The following is an 18,451-nucleotide window of genomic DNA, read 5'->3' as shown; positions in this document are numbered from 1 at the left end:
GCTTGTTATAGCATTTGATCATTTTACGTTTTACCCTTTACATCTTAAGTCAGCTGAGTTTCTGTTTTCTGTTACAAGGATTTTCTATTACTTATGGCTGCAGGGTTTTCTGTGACAGACAGCTGAAGGCATCTGAACCACTATGGAGTGAAGTGCTGCAGAATTTGTGAGGACAATTACTTCTTTTGAGAAACTGGCTTTTGGGCATGGGGAGGGGGGCAGGTCTGTGCACTTCTGTGTCAATAGCCTAATAGACCACGTTGTTCAATAATTTGTTGTCTGGAGAAGCAGCATACTGGTGGTTAAGACATAGACCCAGGAGCTAGACTGACTCACATCCTATTTCTTTCTGCCCCTTACTAACTGTGTGATCTTGGGTAAGTTTCTGAACATCTTTTAGGAAACAAGAACAACAAAAATACTAATACCTATCTCATATGGCTTCTGTGTGAGTTATATGTAAGGTACTTAGAATGATGCCTAGTGTAACGTAAGCACCATGTAGGTGTTAGCCTGTACAATTAGTGTGATTCTAGACCAAGACTTCAGGAGGCTCCAGCTAATGTTCTGCCTCCTGTTACTGTGCCCACGGAGGGACACCTCTTTAGCATGGTCTCAAGACATCTTCGAACTGTCACTGAAGGTAGTTTTGACAGGAACAGCCTCACCATTTGGACTGGTCTTAGACACTTAGTCCTTGTTTTCTCTCCACGTGGTGGCTCCTACCTCACACTTCACCACATTGGGCTCACTTATTGCAAAGACAGGTAGTGAACAGTTTCCTGAGCTCCTCTTCCTTGCTTGCTTTCAGCCTCTAAAAAGTGTTGTGAAGATTTTCCTCGCGATTTTTATGTTGGAAAGAGGTACTAACAAATTAACAGTAGTGTACTTATAGTAGTGATTTTGGACTATACTTTCTGACTGTAGCTTTCTGACCTCCACTTGGTGGTTAAAAAGAAATCTGCTTAATAGAATGAAGATGATGGAACTATATGGCAAGAGAGCCCTGCACAGGGTAGGAGCCTGAGAGCAGAAGGATGGTTGGGAGCATTGGGGTGAGAACAGAACAAGAAAGTAAGGGATGCCATTTGGAGTAGCTGTTTTATGTTGTCCAGGCACACACACACACAAACACACACACACACACACACACACACACACACAAAAAAAAAAAAAAAAAAAAAAAAACCCAAAAACATCATTCAGGAAAAATAAGGAAATGGTGAGGATCTTTCAAGTCTCCAGATGAACATAGAGTCCTTTCAACCCTTAGATAACAGAAGAGGGTGAAAAATAATTACTACTGTGGACTTAATTTTGGTCATGCGAGTTGTTGCTCATGTAGAAGTGACTGGAACTATGAGAGAAAATGACAGTGTCATTCTGTGGCTCAAAATAACCAAAAGAGTATTGGGAGAAATTAGGTGTATATTTGCATTAATTAGATCATATCTATTATAGTCTATTTCTAAATGCCACATTTTAAGAAAAATATGGACAGTCCGTATACCATGTCTAGAGAAGGGCAACCAGAATCATGACAACACAGAGCTCATAATTGAAGATTTGTGAATATTTAGCCTAAAAACAACAAGCTTTCTAAGGGTGAAGGTGGGGATAGTGCAAAGTCATAATTACAGTATTTAGATAATAGAGAACTTTCATACATAAATGGGTTTAGACTAACTTCGTGCAGTTCCAGAAGTGTGGAAATGGCAGAGAAACATACTGGTTTGGTTTCAGGAAAGATTTTCTAACATTTCTGCTGTCTGGCATTGCAGTGTGCACTCCTGGGACGTACTCCTGTTCAGGAAATAGTGAATGTCCAGTTCATAGATTTAAGGGAAGAGGCACCTGTTTTGGATAGGTGACCTCCCGATCTGTGATTTACTGGTTCTAGACAAAGGGACTTGTTTGGTTTTGAAGGATGGTTGGTGTTTTTTGTTTCCTCCATAACATGTCCCTGACTTTGCCCAAAGTTGAGTTTGATTAAAAAATGAAGGACTGATTTTGAAACAAATGTATTCTATTCTAACATTGTGTCCAAGAATTGTGAAAAAAATAAATTCTATTTTTAAATATCTTTACTTAAAAATTAAATAAAAATAGCTTTGGGTACGGTTTTTGCCATTCTGTTTTAAATATGATATATTTCTGAATAAAAGTATAACACACTTAAAAATTTGGAAAATATAGAAAAATCATTCAGAAGTAACCCTTGTTAGCATTTTGATGTGTTTTCCTACAGCATTCCCTATTCTCATACTATATATGCATGGATATTTTCTGTAGAATTAATATCATTCTATATGTTCAGAGTTTTATACTCTGAAAACTTTTCCATGGCATTAAATAATCTAATATATGATTACTTATTCTTTTTTTATTGATTATGAATATTCATGAGATACAAAGCTGATTGTCACCCCTCGTGCCCTAGATGTAAAGGCCAGGTTCATACTGGCAACATACCCATTACCACAAATTGCTTTGTACCCTGTGTCCCCACCCAGTTATCCCCAGCCTCCATTCTCCTCTCCACCCCCCACTCCACTTTGTAGCCCAGGAATGTTCTCGCCCTCTGCAAGTCCAGCACACCCCTGTGGTCTTTCTTTCCTTTCTTTTTTCTCTCTTAGCTCCCACTTATGAGTGAGCACATGCGGTATTTATCCCTCTGTGCTTTGCTTATTTCACTTAACATAAGGTTCTCCAGGCTCATCTGTGTTGTTGCAAATGGGAGAATTTCATTCTTTTTTATGGCACAGTAGTATTACATGGTGTATATATACTACAGCTTCCTTATCCAGTCATTCACCAATAGACATTTAGGTTAGTTTCATGTCTTGGCTATTGTAAACAGAGCTGAGCTATATTGGTCACTTAGATTGTTAGATTGTTACCTGTTTTTCCTGTTAAAAATACGTTTTGGTGATCATCTTGGTAGAACATCATTGTGTTTGGATTATTTCCACAGGTAAATTCCTGAAATGGAAATTTATGTCGAAGGGGTTGGCTCTTTTCTCTAGAGAATTGATAAATAATTTTAAATTACAGAAGTTTATCAATTTATCATTTCAGTGTTTGTTTCATTGCATCCTCTGGAACAGTGTTAATTTATTTTTCTTTATTTATTTTAATCTTTTTTTTTTGTAGCTGGCCATTGTAAGTATTGAACCCTGGACCTTGCTGTTATCAGCACCATGCTCTAACCAAATGACCTAACCAGCCAGCCCTTTTTAATTTTTTTTTTTACCTTTAAAAAAAAAATCCTTTTTATTGAAACATATTAATTGTACATATTTTTGGGGTACAAGATTTATATTTTAATACGTGTATACAATGTATGATGATCTAATCAGGGTAATTAGCATATTTGTCATTGTAAAACATAATCATTTCTTTGTGAAGTGAATATTTGGTCTCCTCTCTTCTAGTCTCTTGATAACATGCAGTAAATCATTGTTAATTATAGATTCTTAGATTGTACACTAATAGAACTCATTTTTTCTATCTAGCTGTAATTTTGTGTCCATTAACCAGCCAGCCTCTCACTATCCCCCCCCAACTCCCCTTTCTCACCTCTAGTAACCACAGTTTTTCTTTCTCCTTTTAACAGTTTAACTTATTATTATTTGTTTTTATTTTTGTTTTTGTTTTTTTAGCTGCACATATGAATGAGAACACGTGTATTTCTCTTTCTGTATCTGGTTTATTTCACTTAACATAAGTTTCTCCAAGTCCATCCATGTTGCTGTGAATAGCAGGATTTTATTCTTTTTTATGGCTGAGTAGTATTCTATTATGTATATATATCACATTTTTTTTATCCAATCATGCATCAATGGACAGTTAGGTTGGTTCCGTATCTTGGGTATTCTAAGTAGAGCTACAGTGGACATGGGAGTGCAGGTATCCCTTCAACATGATGATTTCCGTTCCTTTGGGTATATACCCAGCAGTGGAATTGCTGGATCAGATTGCAGCTCTATCTGTAGTTGTTTGAGAATCCTCCATACTGTTTTCCATAGTGGTTGTGCTAATTTACATTCCCACCAACAGTGTAGCAGCATTCTCCTTTCTCCACATTCTCACTAGCATTTGTTGTTTTCTGTCTTTTTGATAATGACAAGTCTAACTGGAGTGAGATGATATCACAATGTGCTTTTGATTTACATTTCCCTGATGATTAGTGATGGTGAACATTTTTTTCATATACCTGTTGGCCATTTGTATGTCTTCTTTTGAGAAATGTCTATTCATTTCCCTTGCCATTTTTTAATTGTGTTTTTTTTAGTATTGAATTGTTTGTGTTCCTTGTATATTCTGGATATTAGCCCCTTATTTGATGCATGGTTTACAGATATTTTCTCCCATTCTGTGGGTTGTTTCTTCACTCTGTTTATTGTTTCCTTTGTTGTGCAGAAGATTTTTACTTTGATATAATCCTATTTGTTTATTTCTCTTTTGTTGCCTGTGTTTCCCCCACTCCCCCATAAAATCTTTGCCCAGTCCTATGTCATGGAGCATTTCCCTTGTGTTTTCTTCTAGAAGTTTTATAGTTTCAGGTCTTGCATTTAAGTTTTTAATCCATTTTGAGTTGATTTTCATATACAGTGAGAGATAAGAGTCTAGTTTCATTCTTCGATACATGGATATCCAGTCTTACAAACACCGTTTATTGAAGAGGCTGTCCTTTCCCCAAAGTATGTTTTCAGTGCCTCTGTCAAAGATCAGTTAGCTGTAGGTATGTGGATTTATTTCTGGGTTCTCTATTCTGTTCCATTGTTCTATGTGTCTGTTTTTCTGTCTGCACCATACTATTTTGATTACTATAGCTTTGTAGTACAGTTTGAAGTCAGGTAGTATTATGTGGCTTTATTCTTTTTCTTAAGGATTGCTTTGGCTATTTGAGGTCTTCTGTTGTTCCATATGAATGTCGTTTGTTTTTTCTATTTCTGTGATGAATGTCATTGGTATTTTGATAGGAATTGCAATGAATCCGTAGATGGATATTTTCAAAATGTTAATTCTGTCAGTCGGTCCGTGCCACTCAGAAAGACTTAAGAGCCTCAGGGCCCACATGCTCTGAGATAGCTGTGCCAGAAAAGGCAGGCACTGCAGGATCTTCAGCCCAGGTCGGTCCCTGCTGCTTAGAAAGACTTAAGAACCTCAGGGCCCACACACTCCGAAACAGCCATGCCAGAAAAGGCAGGCACTGCAGGACCTTCAGCCCAGGTTGGTCTGCACTGCTTAGAAAAACTTAAGAGCCTCAGGCCCCACACACTCCAAGACAGCTGTGCCAGAAAAGGCAGGCACTGTGGGACCTTCAGTCCAGGTCAGTCCCTGCTGCTTTCAGAGACTAAACAGCCTTGGGGCCCACATGCTCCAAGACAGTCATGCTGGAAAAGGCAGGCACTGTGGGACCTTCAGCCCAGGTTGATCCCCACCACTTACAGAGACTTAAGAGCCTCATGGCCCATATGCCCTGAGGCAGCCGTGCTGGAATAGATAGGCATCGTGGGACTCCCAGCCCAGGCTAGTTCCTGATGCTCAGAATTGGCAGTCCTTTCAGGATCCAAGCCAGACATCTGGGTGAAGTGAGTGGACTGTGATACCCTCTGCCTAAAAGACAAAACACCAAAGGAAAGATAACAAAAATATGAAAAATCAAGAAAGTACATAACCACCAAAAGAAAACAATAACTCTCAAGCTCTAGATCCTATAGAACAGGAAGTCTTTGAAATGACTGACAAGGAATTTAGAGCAACAATTCTAAGGAAACTAAATGAAATACAAGAAAACTCAGACAATACATTGAAATGAGAAAAAATATACATGATCTGAAAGAAGAAACATACAAAGCAATCAGTGCCTTGAAAAAGAATGTCACAGAGCTTGTGAAGCTGAAGGATTCATTCAACAAAATAAAAAACACAACACAGTCTAACCAGCAGGCTATAAGAAGTAGAAGAGAGAATTTCTAACCTTGAAGACAGTCTGTTTGAATTAACACAGGCAGACCAGAAAAAAGAATTTAAAAAATTAAAGAAAATCTAAGAGAGATAACACAATATTAAGCTCTCAAATATTCAAATCATTGGTATTCCAGAAGGGGAAGAAAAAGGAAATAGCATTGAAAATATATTCAGTGAAATAATAGCAGAAAACTTCCCAGGTATAGGGAAAACTACATATCTCCAGATTCAGGAGGCCCAAAGAGCCCCTAACATATTCAACCCAAATAGATCCTCTCCAAGACATGTGATAGTCAAACTGGAAAAACTCAAAGGCAAAGAGAGAATCTTAAAAGCTGCAAGAGAGAAGTGGCAAGTCACCTATAAGGAAGCCCCAATCAGAATAACATCAGACTTTTCATCAGAAACCCTAAAACCCAGAAAAGAATGGGATGATATGTTCAAAATACTAAAAGACAAAAATTGCCAGCCAAGAATACTATACCCAGCAAGGCTGTCCTTCCAAAATGAAGGACAAATAGTATATTTCTCAGACAAACAAGGACTGTGGGAGTTCACTACCACACGACCAGCCTTACAAGAAATTCTCAAGGAAGTACTGGGTTTGATACCTCATAAACAGCCTTCACTGCCATGAATACTCAAGAAAGAACCAAACCTACTAGCAAAACAAAAATGCTAACAATAAGGAAAAAACGTAGTTTATCTACCACCCCAAGAAACCAACAAATACAGAAGACAAGCAGAAAATTTAGGAAGAAAGGAACAAAAAGTACTTAAACATCTAAATGAAAATCAATAAAATGATAGGAGTAAATCAACCCCTTTCAATAATACCTCTAAATATGAAGGGATTAAAATCCCCACTCAAAAGACACGGACTGGCTGACTGGTTTAAAAAGGTGGACCCAACAATATGCTGTCCTCAAGAGACTCACCTGACCTGTAAAGACACACATAAATTAAGAGAGAAAGGATGGAAAAAGATAAGCAAATAGAAATGAATAATGAGCTAGAGTAGCTATTCTCATATCAGATAAAATAGATTTTAAAGCAAAAACCATAAAAAGAGATAAAGAAGGCCACTATATAATGAAAAAAGCATCTTATCCATCAAGAAGATATAACAATCATAAATATATACACACCCAGTGTCAGAGCAGCCAGATTTACAAGGCAAACACTGTTAGATCTAAAGAAGGAAATAGACACTAACACCATAATAGTAGGGGACCTGAACACCCCACTGTCAACATTGGACAGATCATCTAGGAAACAAATCAATAGAGAAACACAAGATCTAAACAACAGTTTGGACCATTTGTACTTGGCAGATATCTACAGAACATACCATCCAACAACCTCAGAATATTCATTCTTCTCATCAGCACATGGAACATTCTCCAGGATAGATCACATATTAGGTCACAAAGCAAGTCTCAGCAAATTCAGAAAATTGGAATTATTCCATGTATTTTTTCTGATCACAATGGATTAAAATTAGAGATCAATAACAAATGAAACTCTGGAAACTCTACAAACACATGGAAATTAAACAGCAGTCTACTTAATGACATATGGTCCAAGAAGAAATTAAACAGAAAATCAAAAAGTTTATTGAAACTAATGAAAATAATGACACATCATATGAAAACCTGTGGGATACTGCAACAGCAGTACTAAGGAGGAAATTTATCACATTAAATGCTTACTTCAGAACAATGGAAAGATGGCAAATAAACAACCTAATGCTTCACCTTATACATCTAGAAAAATAAGAACAATCCAAACCCAAAGTTATAGATGGAAAGAAATAATTAAGATCAGAGCAGAACTAAACAAAATAGAAAACCAAAAAGTAATACAAATGATCAATGAAACAAAAAGTTGGTTTATTGAAAAGATAAATAAAATTCACAAACCTTTAGCAAGGATAACTAAGAAAAAAAGAGAGAAGACCCAAATAACAAAAATTAGAAATAAAACAGGTGAAATTACAACTGACACCTCAGAAATACAAGAAATCACTGGAGACTAAACAGCTATATGCCAACAAATTTGAAAATATGGAGGTAATGGACAAATTTGTGGACACACACCAAAAGTGAGCCAAAATGATATAGAAAATCTGAACAGACCAATAACAATAAAAGAGATTGAAGCTGTTATCAGAAGGCTCCCAACAAAGAAAAGCCCCGGACGGGACTGATTCACTGCAGAGTTCTGCCAAACCTTCAGAGATGTATTGATACCAATTCTCTACAAACTCTTCCAAAAGATTGAAACAGAGGCTATTCTCAAAAAGTCATCCTATGAGGCAAACATTACCCTGATACCAAAACCAGACAAAGATACATGAAAAATAGAAACTATAGGAGGACTGATTCACTGCAGAGTTCTGCCAAACCTTCAGAGATGTATTGATACCAATTCTCTACAAACTCTTCCAAACGATTGAAACAGAGGCTATTCTCCAAAAGTCATCCTAGGAGGCAAACATTACCCTGATACCAAAACCAGACAAAGATACATGAAAAATAGAAACTATAGGCCAATATCCTTGATGAATATAGATGTAAAAATCTTCAACAAAATACTAGCTAACAGAATACAGCAACACATACACAAAATTATACACCATGATTAAGTGAGATTCATCCCAGGGATCCAAGGTTGGTTCAACATACGCAAATCAATAAGTGTGATATGCCACATCAAGAAAAAAAAAGACAAAAACCATATGGTCATCTCTATAGACACTGAAAAAGCATTTGACAAAATTCAACATTCGTTCATGATAAAAACTATTTACAAGTTAGGTATAGATGGAAAGTATCTCAACAGAATTAAAGCCATATATGATAAGCCCACTGCCAATATCATCCTGAGCCTTAAGAACCTTAAGAACGGGAACTAGACAAGGATGCCCACTCTCACCACTCCTATTAAACACAGTGTTGGAAATACTAGCCAGAGCAATCAGAGAAGAGAAGGAAATAAAGGGCATCCAGACTGGAAAAGATGAAGTCAAACTGTCCCTGTTTGCGGATGATATGATCCTATATATTGAACAGCCTAAAGCCTCTATGAAAAAACTCCTAGAGTGGATAAATGATTTCAGTAAAGTTTCAGGATACAAAATCAACACACAAAAATCAGTAGCATTTCTATATTCCAACAGTGAACATGCAGAAAAAGAAAGGAAGAAAGTTAGCCCATTTACAATAGCCACCAAAAAAATAAAATACTTAGGAAGAAAGTTAACCAAGGATGTGAAAAATCTCTACAAAGAGAACTACAAAGCACTGTTGAGAGAAATTAGAGAGGACACAAGAAGATGGAATGATATCCCATGCTCTTGGATTGAGAGGCTTAACGTTGTGAAACTGTCCATATTACCCAACGTGATCTACAGATTCAATGCAATCCTCATCAAAATTCCAATGACATTCTTCTCAGAAATGGAAAAAACTATCCAAACATTTATATGGAATAACAAAAGACCACGCATAGCCAAAGCAATCCTGAGCAAAAAAATAAAGCTGGAGGTGTAACACTGCCTGAATTTAAACTATCTTATAAAGCTATAATAATGAAAACAGCATGGTACTGGCATACAAACAGACACACGGATCAATGGAATAGAATAGGGAACCCAGAAATCAACCCATACACCTACAACCATCTGATCCAAAGGCAGCAAGTCCACACACTGGGGAAGAGACTGCCTCTTCAACAAATGGTGCTGGGAAAACTGTATATTCATATGTAGGAGAATGAAACTGGACCCAAACCTCTCACCATATACCAAAATCAACTCAAAATGGATTAAAGAATTAAATATACATCCTGAAGCAATAAAACTCCTTAAAGAAAACATAGGGGAAACACTCCAGGAAGTAGGAGTGGGTACAGACTTCATGAATAGGACCCCAAAAGCACAGGCAACTAAAGATAAAATAAACAAATGGGATTATATCAAACTAAAAGGCTTCTGCACAGCAGAAGAAACAATCAACAGAGTGAAAAGACAACCAGCAGAGTGGGAGAAAATATTTGCAAAATATACAACAGACAAAGGATTAATATCCAGAATATACAAGGAACTCAAACAACTTTACAGCAAAAAAACAAATAACCCAATTAAAAAATGGGCAAAGGAGCTGAATAGGCATTTCTCAAAGGAAGATGTACGAATGGCCAACAGACACATGAAAAAATGCTGAACATCACTCAGCATCCGGGAAATGCAAATCAAGACCACTTTAAGATACCGTCTCACTCCAGTCATGATAGCTAATATCCAAAAGACTGAGAAGGATAAGTGCTGGAGAGGTTGTGGAGAAAAAGGAACTCTCATACATTGTTGGTGGAGCTGCAAAATGGTGCAACCTTTATGGAAAATGGTATTTCCTCAAACAATTACAGATAGATCTACCATATTACCCAGCTATTCCACTGCTGGGAATATACCCAGAGGAATGGAAATCATCATGCCAACGGGATACCTGTACTCCAATGTTTGTTGCAGCACTGTTTACAACAGCCAAGAGGAGGAACCAGCCCAAATTTCCATCATCAGATTAGTGGATAAGGAAACAGTAGTATATCTGCACAATGGAACACTACTCTGCCATAAAGAAAAATGAAATACTACCATTTGCAACAACATGGATGTGAAACAAGACAGGCACAGAAAGCAAAATACCTCATGTTCTCACTTATTTGTGGGAGCTAATAATAAATAAATAAGCACACAAACAAGGTGGGGAAGAAGACACAACAATTCCTTGAGCTTTTTAAGACAAGTGAACAGATATTATGTAGCGGGGAAGGGGAGTGAGGGAAGGAGGAAGAAGAATGGGTAAGGGGTCATGAAAATTGACCATAATGTATATTGAGAAGTTAAAATAGAAAAAAAACAATGTTGATTCTGTCAATCCATAAGCATGAAATGTTTTTCCATTTTTTTGTGTCCTCTTTTATTTCTTTCACCAGTGTTTTGTAGTTTTCATTGTAGAGATCTTTCACCTTCTTGGTTAAATTTATTCTTAGGTATTTTATTATTTTAGTAGCTATTATAAAAAGGTTTGCTTTCTTGATTTCTTTTTCTGCTGGTTGGTGTTGCTGTATAGAAATACTACTGATTGATTTTTTTTTTTTTTTTTTTTTTTTTTTTTTTTTTTTTTTTTTGTCTTTTGTCTTTTTCAGTGTCCGGCAGCTGATCGCAACCCTCAGTGTTGCCCCCATACCGGACCGGGGACCGGCATCGGGATCGCAACCCTCGGCGTTGCTCCCGTGCCTCGCTCAGCCAGTGAGCGGGAACCGGTCTGTATGTGGGATCCGAACCCTCGGGCGGGAGCGCCGCCGCGCTTCCCAAGCGGCGCACTATCCAGTGCGCCACCGAGCCGGCCCTACTGATTGATTTTATATCTTGCAACTTTACTGGATTTATTTTATCAGTTCCAAGAGTTTTTTTGGTGGAGTCTTTAGGTTTTTCCTCTATATAAGATCATGTCTTCTGCAAAAAGGGACAATTTGACTCCCTCTTTTCCAGTGCCCTTTGTTCTTTTCTCTTGCGTGATTGCTCTGGCTAGAACTTCCAGTACTATGCTAAATGGGAGTGGCAAGAGTAGGCATCCTGGTCTTGTTCCTGTTCTTGGAGGAAAAGCTTTCAACTTTTCCCTGTTCAGGATGATGTTAGCTGTGGGTTTGTCATATATGGCTTTTATTGTGTTGAGATACTTTCCTTCTACACCTGTTTTGTTGAAGAGTTTTTGCTACGAAGGGATGTTGAATTTTATCAAAAGATTTTTCTACGTTTATTGAGATGATCATATGGTGTTTGTCCTCCATTTTGTTGATGTGGTGTATAATATTTGTCAGTTTGATAGATGAAAATATCTCTATTTTTAACATTTAATTTGTTTAAATATTAGCGAATTAGAACATAAATATTTAGTTGCCATTTACTTTTTGTTGCATTAATTATATGCCTGTATTCAATATGCATTTTTCTAGTAAGAAGTTGATATTTTATGAATATGTGTATTAGAAAAGTTGTGTTTCACATCTTTGCTCCTTGGAACCCCACTTTTATCAAAATGCAGTATCCTACTAATTAGTACAAATATTTATAAAATTTTACTTCTTCTAAAATAATCTAGTTTATGTTCTGCTGTGATTTCAGTTTTTTAACTAAATGACACACATCTTTGTGAAGCAGTCCATGTTTGTTTGTCTCTGTGCCTCGCCTCTCATTTTGTGCAGGTCCTTGCTCAAATGTCACCTTCATGAGGCCCACCATGATGGTGCTACTTAAAATGACAGCTCCTCCCAGCTGTGGCCTCGTTTCACATTCTGCACTCCCTGGCTCCTGTCCCTGCTCCATTTTCTTGCCCAGTGCACTTTACCACTTTCAGAGAGACTATGTAATTTATTTATTTATTTGCTATGTCTATTTATTATCTGTGTCTCATTACTAAAGTCATTAGAGGGGAGAAATTGCTCACTGTTGTTTCTGAAGCACCCAGAACAGTACCTGGCATATAGTAGACACTTGATAAATCTTTGTTGGATAAATGAATAAATATTAATTGACTTATTTACTAAGTTAGAAGTTTTTTTTTCCCAAATTAATAATAATAGCTTTAATATACTTTATTTTATGTTTATTAATTTTAAAATACATAAAGTGAAAATGTCATTTTTTTGTTTGTGTTTTCATAGCTGATTTTTCACACATTGCAGTTGTTAGCATTTACTGCCCTTGCTGTTTTAATTATGAGGCTGAAGCTATTTTTGACACCCCACATGTGTGTTATGGCTTCCTTGATATGCTCTAGACGGGTAAGGTGTTCATTCTTATATGGCTACACTATAATAACTATAGCAGCTACAGTGTAGTTACCATGGCTTTGCTGAGCAATCTAAGACATAAAAATATCAGGTGTTTATAAGTTAATTAATTTAAATATTTGAAATATTAGTTCGTGATTCACTATAGAGTAAGAAAAGCAACTTCAAATAGCTTTGAAAATGATTCCTGGATTTTAACTGCTATTTCTATGACAAGCACTGTCCTGTCCATAAATGTGTCTTTGGGAGTTCAGGTCCATGCAAGGGTTCCTGCTCTCCAGAACTACCCCAAAGTACTCATTCAGTATTAGAGTAGATGCAGAGTAATCTCTCTGGTATAGTTCTGTTTGGCTCAAAGAATCCCTAAGAAAAATTGTCAGTTTGGTTTTCCATTACCATATTTAATATTACAAAATAGCTAGATTAATTAGCTAGAATTTTGGGATTAAGATACTTTAGAAACACTTTAGTTTTGATTATAAATGTACTGTCAGAATATCATAATGCCTGTTTTCCAGAGAGGAATAAACACATCAGTGCTAATAGGGTTTCCCTAGTTATTCATGATGTCCATAAAAGGCAGCCAAATGTTAAAGGATTTAGTTCTAGGATGTTTCAGAATTGTGATTCACTAATCTTAAACCCTGGTAGTAAATCAGTACTGGAAGAATCGGTTATTCCTTCCTTAATTCTTTCGAGAAGAGAGAAAGCTCCATTTTTAACTGGGCCCTGCAATTCCAGCATATGTGTTGTTTTTAAGCAATAGGTCATGATAATTCTGTATATTTATGTACTGATATCAAAGGATAATACACCTTCATTTAAGTAGTAAGGTGATAATTTATTATTGACTCTATAGCACTCTTCGTATACTCTTCGTATAAGGATTATAAATAAATGGTTTCTTTTATTTCAGCTCTTTGGCTGGCTTTTTTGCAGAGTTCGATTCGAGAATGTTATCTTTGGCATTCTAACAGTGATGTCACTACAAGGTTTTGCAAACCTCCATAATCAATGGAGCATAATAGGAGAATTTAATAATTTGCCCCAGGAAGAACTTATACAATGGATTAAATACAATACCAGACCAGGTATGTAGCTGTTTAGTAATATGTATAGTTAGTTTTGCACACACACACAGTCACAAATACACATTTATATATATATATATATATATATATATATAATATGTATGTATATATAATATACTTATCAATTTATATATGTGTATGTGTGTACACATATGATTTACAAATACACACATACAGTCATTCATACCCTCACAGAGTTTTAGCATGCTAATTACAGTAACCACTCAATCAAACCCCTTTTTTTTTTTCCTTTTTGTCTTTTTTCAATCAAACCCTTTTAAAAGGCAATTTTGTACTCTCTTTAAACTCCTAGATAGCTGTCAAAAGAATTTTAATGTGGCTAATGATTATTCACAAGTTATGTGTTATAACTCTCAGACAGCATTATTGTATCTTAACCATAACAGTGGCAAATCACAGAAATAAATCTTTAATAACACGTTTCACACTTTGTTATGGGCCACTGCAGAAGATACTTTTGATAGTGAGGAGTTTCCTGGCACCCTTTCTATCACTTCCGTCCCTGCTAACTATCTCCTCTAACTCTCTAAAACCAGTTACGTGCAGAAAAGTTAAAATCTTGGCTATTATATTTTTTTCACTAAATCATCTCACAGAGAAGAGTTATATAACCCACTTTTAAGTATTCCCAAATATTCTTTATAACTTACCTTGTTTTCTTTGTATCTTTATTCAAAACTACCTCAAGCAGATAGATATTTTATTTTTAAATAACTTTCCAGAGAATAAGTATATTCTACAATATTTTGTATAAATTTATAATCTCATCCATGATTATTTTTGATATTTAGTACTTTTCTCTGGCACAAGTTCTCCACTGTGTTTTATTTAAATTTTCCTGTGACTCCTCAAGTCTGTTTCCTCATTGTATAGCCACCATTTTTGCTAATTAACCATCATTAAGGTAAATCTTTACAACTTCGGCTCAGATATTTTGGTCCATGGCTTTCAAAGGGTGTATGTGGGTGACAATGCCTCCTCACACAGCACTGCCAACCCAGTTTAATTAGAATTTTTAAATTAATCCACAACTGACTTTTTCCCTGTAGGAGCTCAAGGTAGGCACTCCCTTAGTTTTCCTCGCCCCTCCCCAGTTTCAGTTGTTTTTCCCAAGCTTTTAATCTTTTATTGTGTCTTTCTTTGTTCCAGTGCTTGCCTTAGGTTCCTGGCAGAGACAGCCGATGTTTGGCTCTCTTATCCTTCTAAGAGAACTCTCATAACCCCCATCTCATTTTTAGCTGACGCTTTGATCGTCTCATCAATCTGTTTTATTCTCCTTTTAATCCCTCTTATTATGAGTTCTCTCATGATTACCTGTGTTCATTAAAAGCTGAGTGAAGTTTATAGTATGAATGGGACTAGTGTTCACATGCAGTTTCACCATGTAAGGTTGTGCAGTTTGTGCACTGCACAAAGGTGGCCACTTGAGAGAACAAGTGGGAGCTTAAGTCTAGCCTCTGGTCCACTCATCAAGTCATGCACCAGTAGATTTCTGTGAAGTTAGAGGGGTATCTTTTTCTAATCTGTGCAGTAGATTAAATGGAGACTTCAGAACACTGACAGGAAAATATCTTATTCCCTGTTGTGCTCATATTTACCTCACCACTAAAAGGAAAGAAGGTGGGGGGTATTTATCCCTCTTTCTCTGCCACAAGTGGCATCTTCTTAGTGGTTCCAGCTCTTGCTGGGCAGGTGTTCCTAGTTTCTTCTCCATGACCCTGGCCCTGAGCTTTGGATCCCTCTAGTCCAGGGTTTCTCACCCTTAGCACTTTGGACATTGGGAACTGTCCTGTGCATTGCAGGATATTTAGCAGCATCCCTGGCCTCTGCCTAGCAGATGCCAGGATCGTGTCTCTCTCCCTTCCTTAGTATGACAGCCAAAAATGTCCCCAGAAGTTGACAGTGTCTCCTGAGGATACAAAATCATTCCTTACTGAGAACCACTTCTCTAGGCTAACAGCTTGTCATCATTAATTATTGAATCTCGTAATAATCAATACCCATTCCTACTTCAGTTGACGTACATATTTTCAAATTTAAGTTATACGAAGAGATTTTTTTTCAATCTTACATTTAGAATGCTTAGTTATATTTGAAGTAAACGTTCAGTTATTTGTAGTAGATCTGAATAGCATGCCTTGTTTTTATTACTGATTTTTTGGTGCTGATTAAAAATGACAATAATCTTCACAGTTATATAATCATTTATTATACAAAAGTGCCATGATGTAAGAATTTAGTTGTGTGGTCTTCCAAGAGACAAAACTGAAGTGGAAGTCAAATAGTAGATTTTGGTGTATTCCCTAATGATGACCAAATTTATACGCACCATTTCTCCAAAAAGTACTACTAGCAAGTAGTGAAACGATTTGATAGAGCACGTAAATGATATGAAGTCAAATAGCAACTAAGAGAACTTGATTATGTATGTTTAAAGATGATCTGAGGGAAGAAAATAATGTTTTCCTCTGACAGATCCCCAGGATGGCAGCCACAAAAGTCGTTTGAAAAGCCGTACCGTGAGACTTGCCCTTTGTAACAGTCTCTCACTTAACTAGTATTTTAAGTTATTGGAACAAGACTGCAATTTCACATCCTTTCTAGCCCTGTGTCTCCCTATAGCGCTGGCCCTTAGCATCATGCTCAAGCATGGCAGGAAGCAGTAGTGAAGTGGCTGAGGGAGTCTCTGAAACTTCCTAGCTATGCAATCTTGGGCAAGTCACTTAACCTCACTGTGTCTCTACTTCCTCATCTACCAAATAAGAAGAACCCTATAGCGCTGGCCCTTAGCATCATGCTCAAGCATGGCAGGAAGCAGTAGTGAAGTGGCTGAGGGAGTCTCTGAAACTTCCTAGCTATGCAGTCTTGGGCAAGTCACTTAACCTCACTGTGTCTCTACTTCCTCATCTACCAAATAAGAAGAACATAGTGTTGTTGTGCAAATTAGGTTATTTAATCCTTGTATAAATATTGAGCACAGTTGTCAGCACCAAGATAACATTTAACAAAAGCAAGCTGTTATTCATGGTAGACAATGAATAAATATTGAGTGAAAAAAATAATGATGTCAGTGGTTATTACTTAAATATGCTTCATCTTAATTAGGATTTGTATGTTATAGATAAGTTTAACTTTTGTTTTCTTTAAGACATTTTGTTAAGAAATGTACTATGTGTTTCAGATGCTGTTTTCGCAGGTGCCATGCCTACCATGGCAAGCGTCAAGCTGTCTGCACTTCATCCCATTGTGAATCACCCACATTACGAGGATGCAGACTTGAGGTTGGCAGCCGGTCAAATGTTTGAGCCAGACCCAATTGCTACTTACTGCTGATTCTAAGAAATAAGGAAAATTTTGTGCACAGAGACACACACACACACACACACACACACACACACACACACGCACACACTCTCTCATCCTCATATTCATGTTGGAAGTTAAAACATTTTATAATAATTATCCAGAAGTGGCAATATGTAGCCTATGAAGCAGGCTTGATAAAGCTTTGAAAACTGAAAAAAGTAAGAGCCAGTGTTTTCAAAGTGAAAAATGTGTTACATATTTATAATATATGTGCGCACGTGCGTGCACGTTCCAGTAAAACTCTTAAGTAGTAGTAGGAAGAGTTAGGATGGATTTGACTCAAAGCCATATTTTGCCAAACCCCTTCTCTAGACTCTACAAGCCTCTCTTCCTGACTTAAGAAACCGTTCTAGATCTTACTGGTGGGCAATGACTAGCCTTTTCTAACAGGTAGAAAAAGTGCAAAAAATTTGCTGTTACATGATTTTATGAAAATTTAGGGTATTTTGGTAGCTGATTATGAGAACTCTACTTTCTGTTAAGGTCTAAAACTTGTTTTCCTTAACTGGTTGGTTTCTGAAAATTATTTTGATCATTCTAGTAATTGCCAGGGTAATCTTTTCTTTTAATGGATCTTTGGCCTATTGTTAATGGTAAATTCTTAAATTATTATTTTTAATTATTTAAATTATTTAAAGTCTGATTGTGGCGATTGGGCATCCCATATGCTTGAAATCCTAAGTAACATCTAATGCATAAATCGTAATTTGTTCAGGATTTCATAAGAACTCCCTCTTGGGGCCAAATAATCTGTTGTACCATACTTTAGTGAACATCCCTGTTTCTTAGATTCTGTTAAGGTGCTTTTCCTACCAGTTCTCATACTCTATATGCCCAGTGCCCAAATGTTCTATTTGATACATTCAGCTTCAATTCAGAGCTTTTATAGATGAAATTATCTACTGAAATGTATGTTTCCACTGCATTCAGTCTCTATCAGAATGTATTCCATGAGAAGATTAATTATGTTGAGTTATGTGAAGCAAATTTTATGTTATGAGCTATTATCTTGCCACCCAGGGCAACTCTAGACTAGTTTATGCACTAACAAGCAGTATGTACAAAATTCAAACTGCTGTAAGTTTTAACACATTCAAAATATAAGTAGCGGGCCGGCCCGTGGCTCACTCGGGAGAGTG

The 18,451-nt window shown here is 36.7% G+C and overlaps 1 protein-coding gene across 1 annotated transcript in view; it reads left to right on the top strand.

Annotated features, from left to right (window-relative positions):
- Window positions 1-18,451, top strand: part of DPY19L2 (dpy-19-like 2 (C. elegans)) — a gene marked incomplete at its 5' end in the record, with an annotated part of 61,161 nt that overhangs the window by 16,569 nt on the left and 26,141 nt on the right. Inside the window, 3 exons of the mRNA XM_008585452.1 lie at window positions 12,706-12,825; window positions 13,751-13,925; window positions 17,128-17,227. Of these exons, the coding sequence (XP_008583674.1) occupies window positions 12,706-12,825; window positions 13,751-13,925; window positions 17,128-17,227 (395 nt within the window). The remainder of the gene's footprint in view (window positions 1-12,705; window positions 12,826-13,750; window positions 13,926-17,127; window positions 17,228-18,451) is intronic.

This window comes from Galeopterus variegatus, unplaced genomic scaffold (assembly GCF_000696425.1).
Source record: "Galeopterus variegatus unplaced genomic scaffold, G_variegatus-3.0.2 Scaffold3576, whole genome shotgun sequence".
NCBI classification, from domain to species: domain Eukaryota; kingdom Metazoa; phylum Chordata; class Mammalia; order Dermoptera; family Cynocephalidae; genus Galeopterus; species Galeopterus variegatus.
The sequence above is the reverse complement of the archived record's forward strand: the minus strand, read 5'-3'. Positions and strand labels throughout refer to the sequence as shown.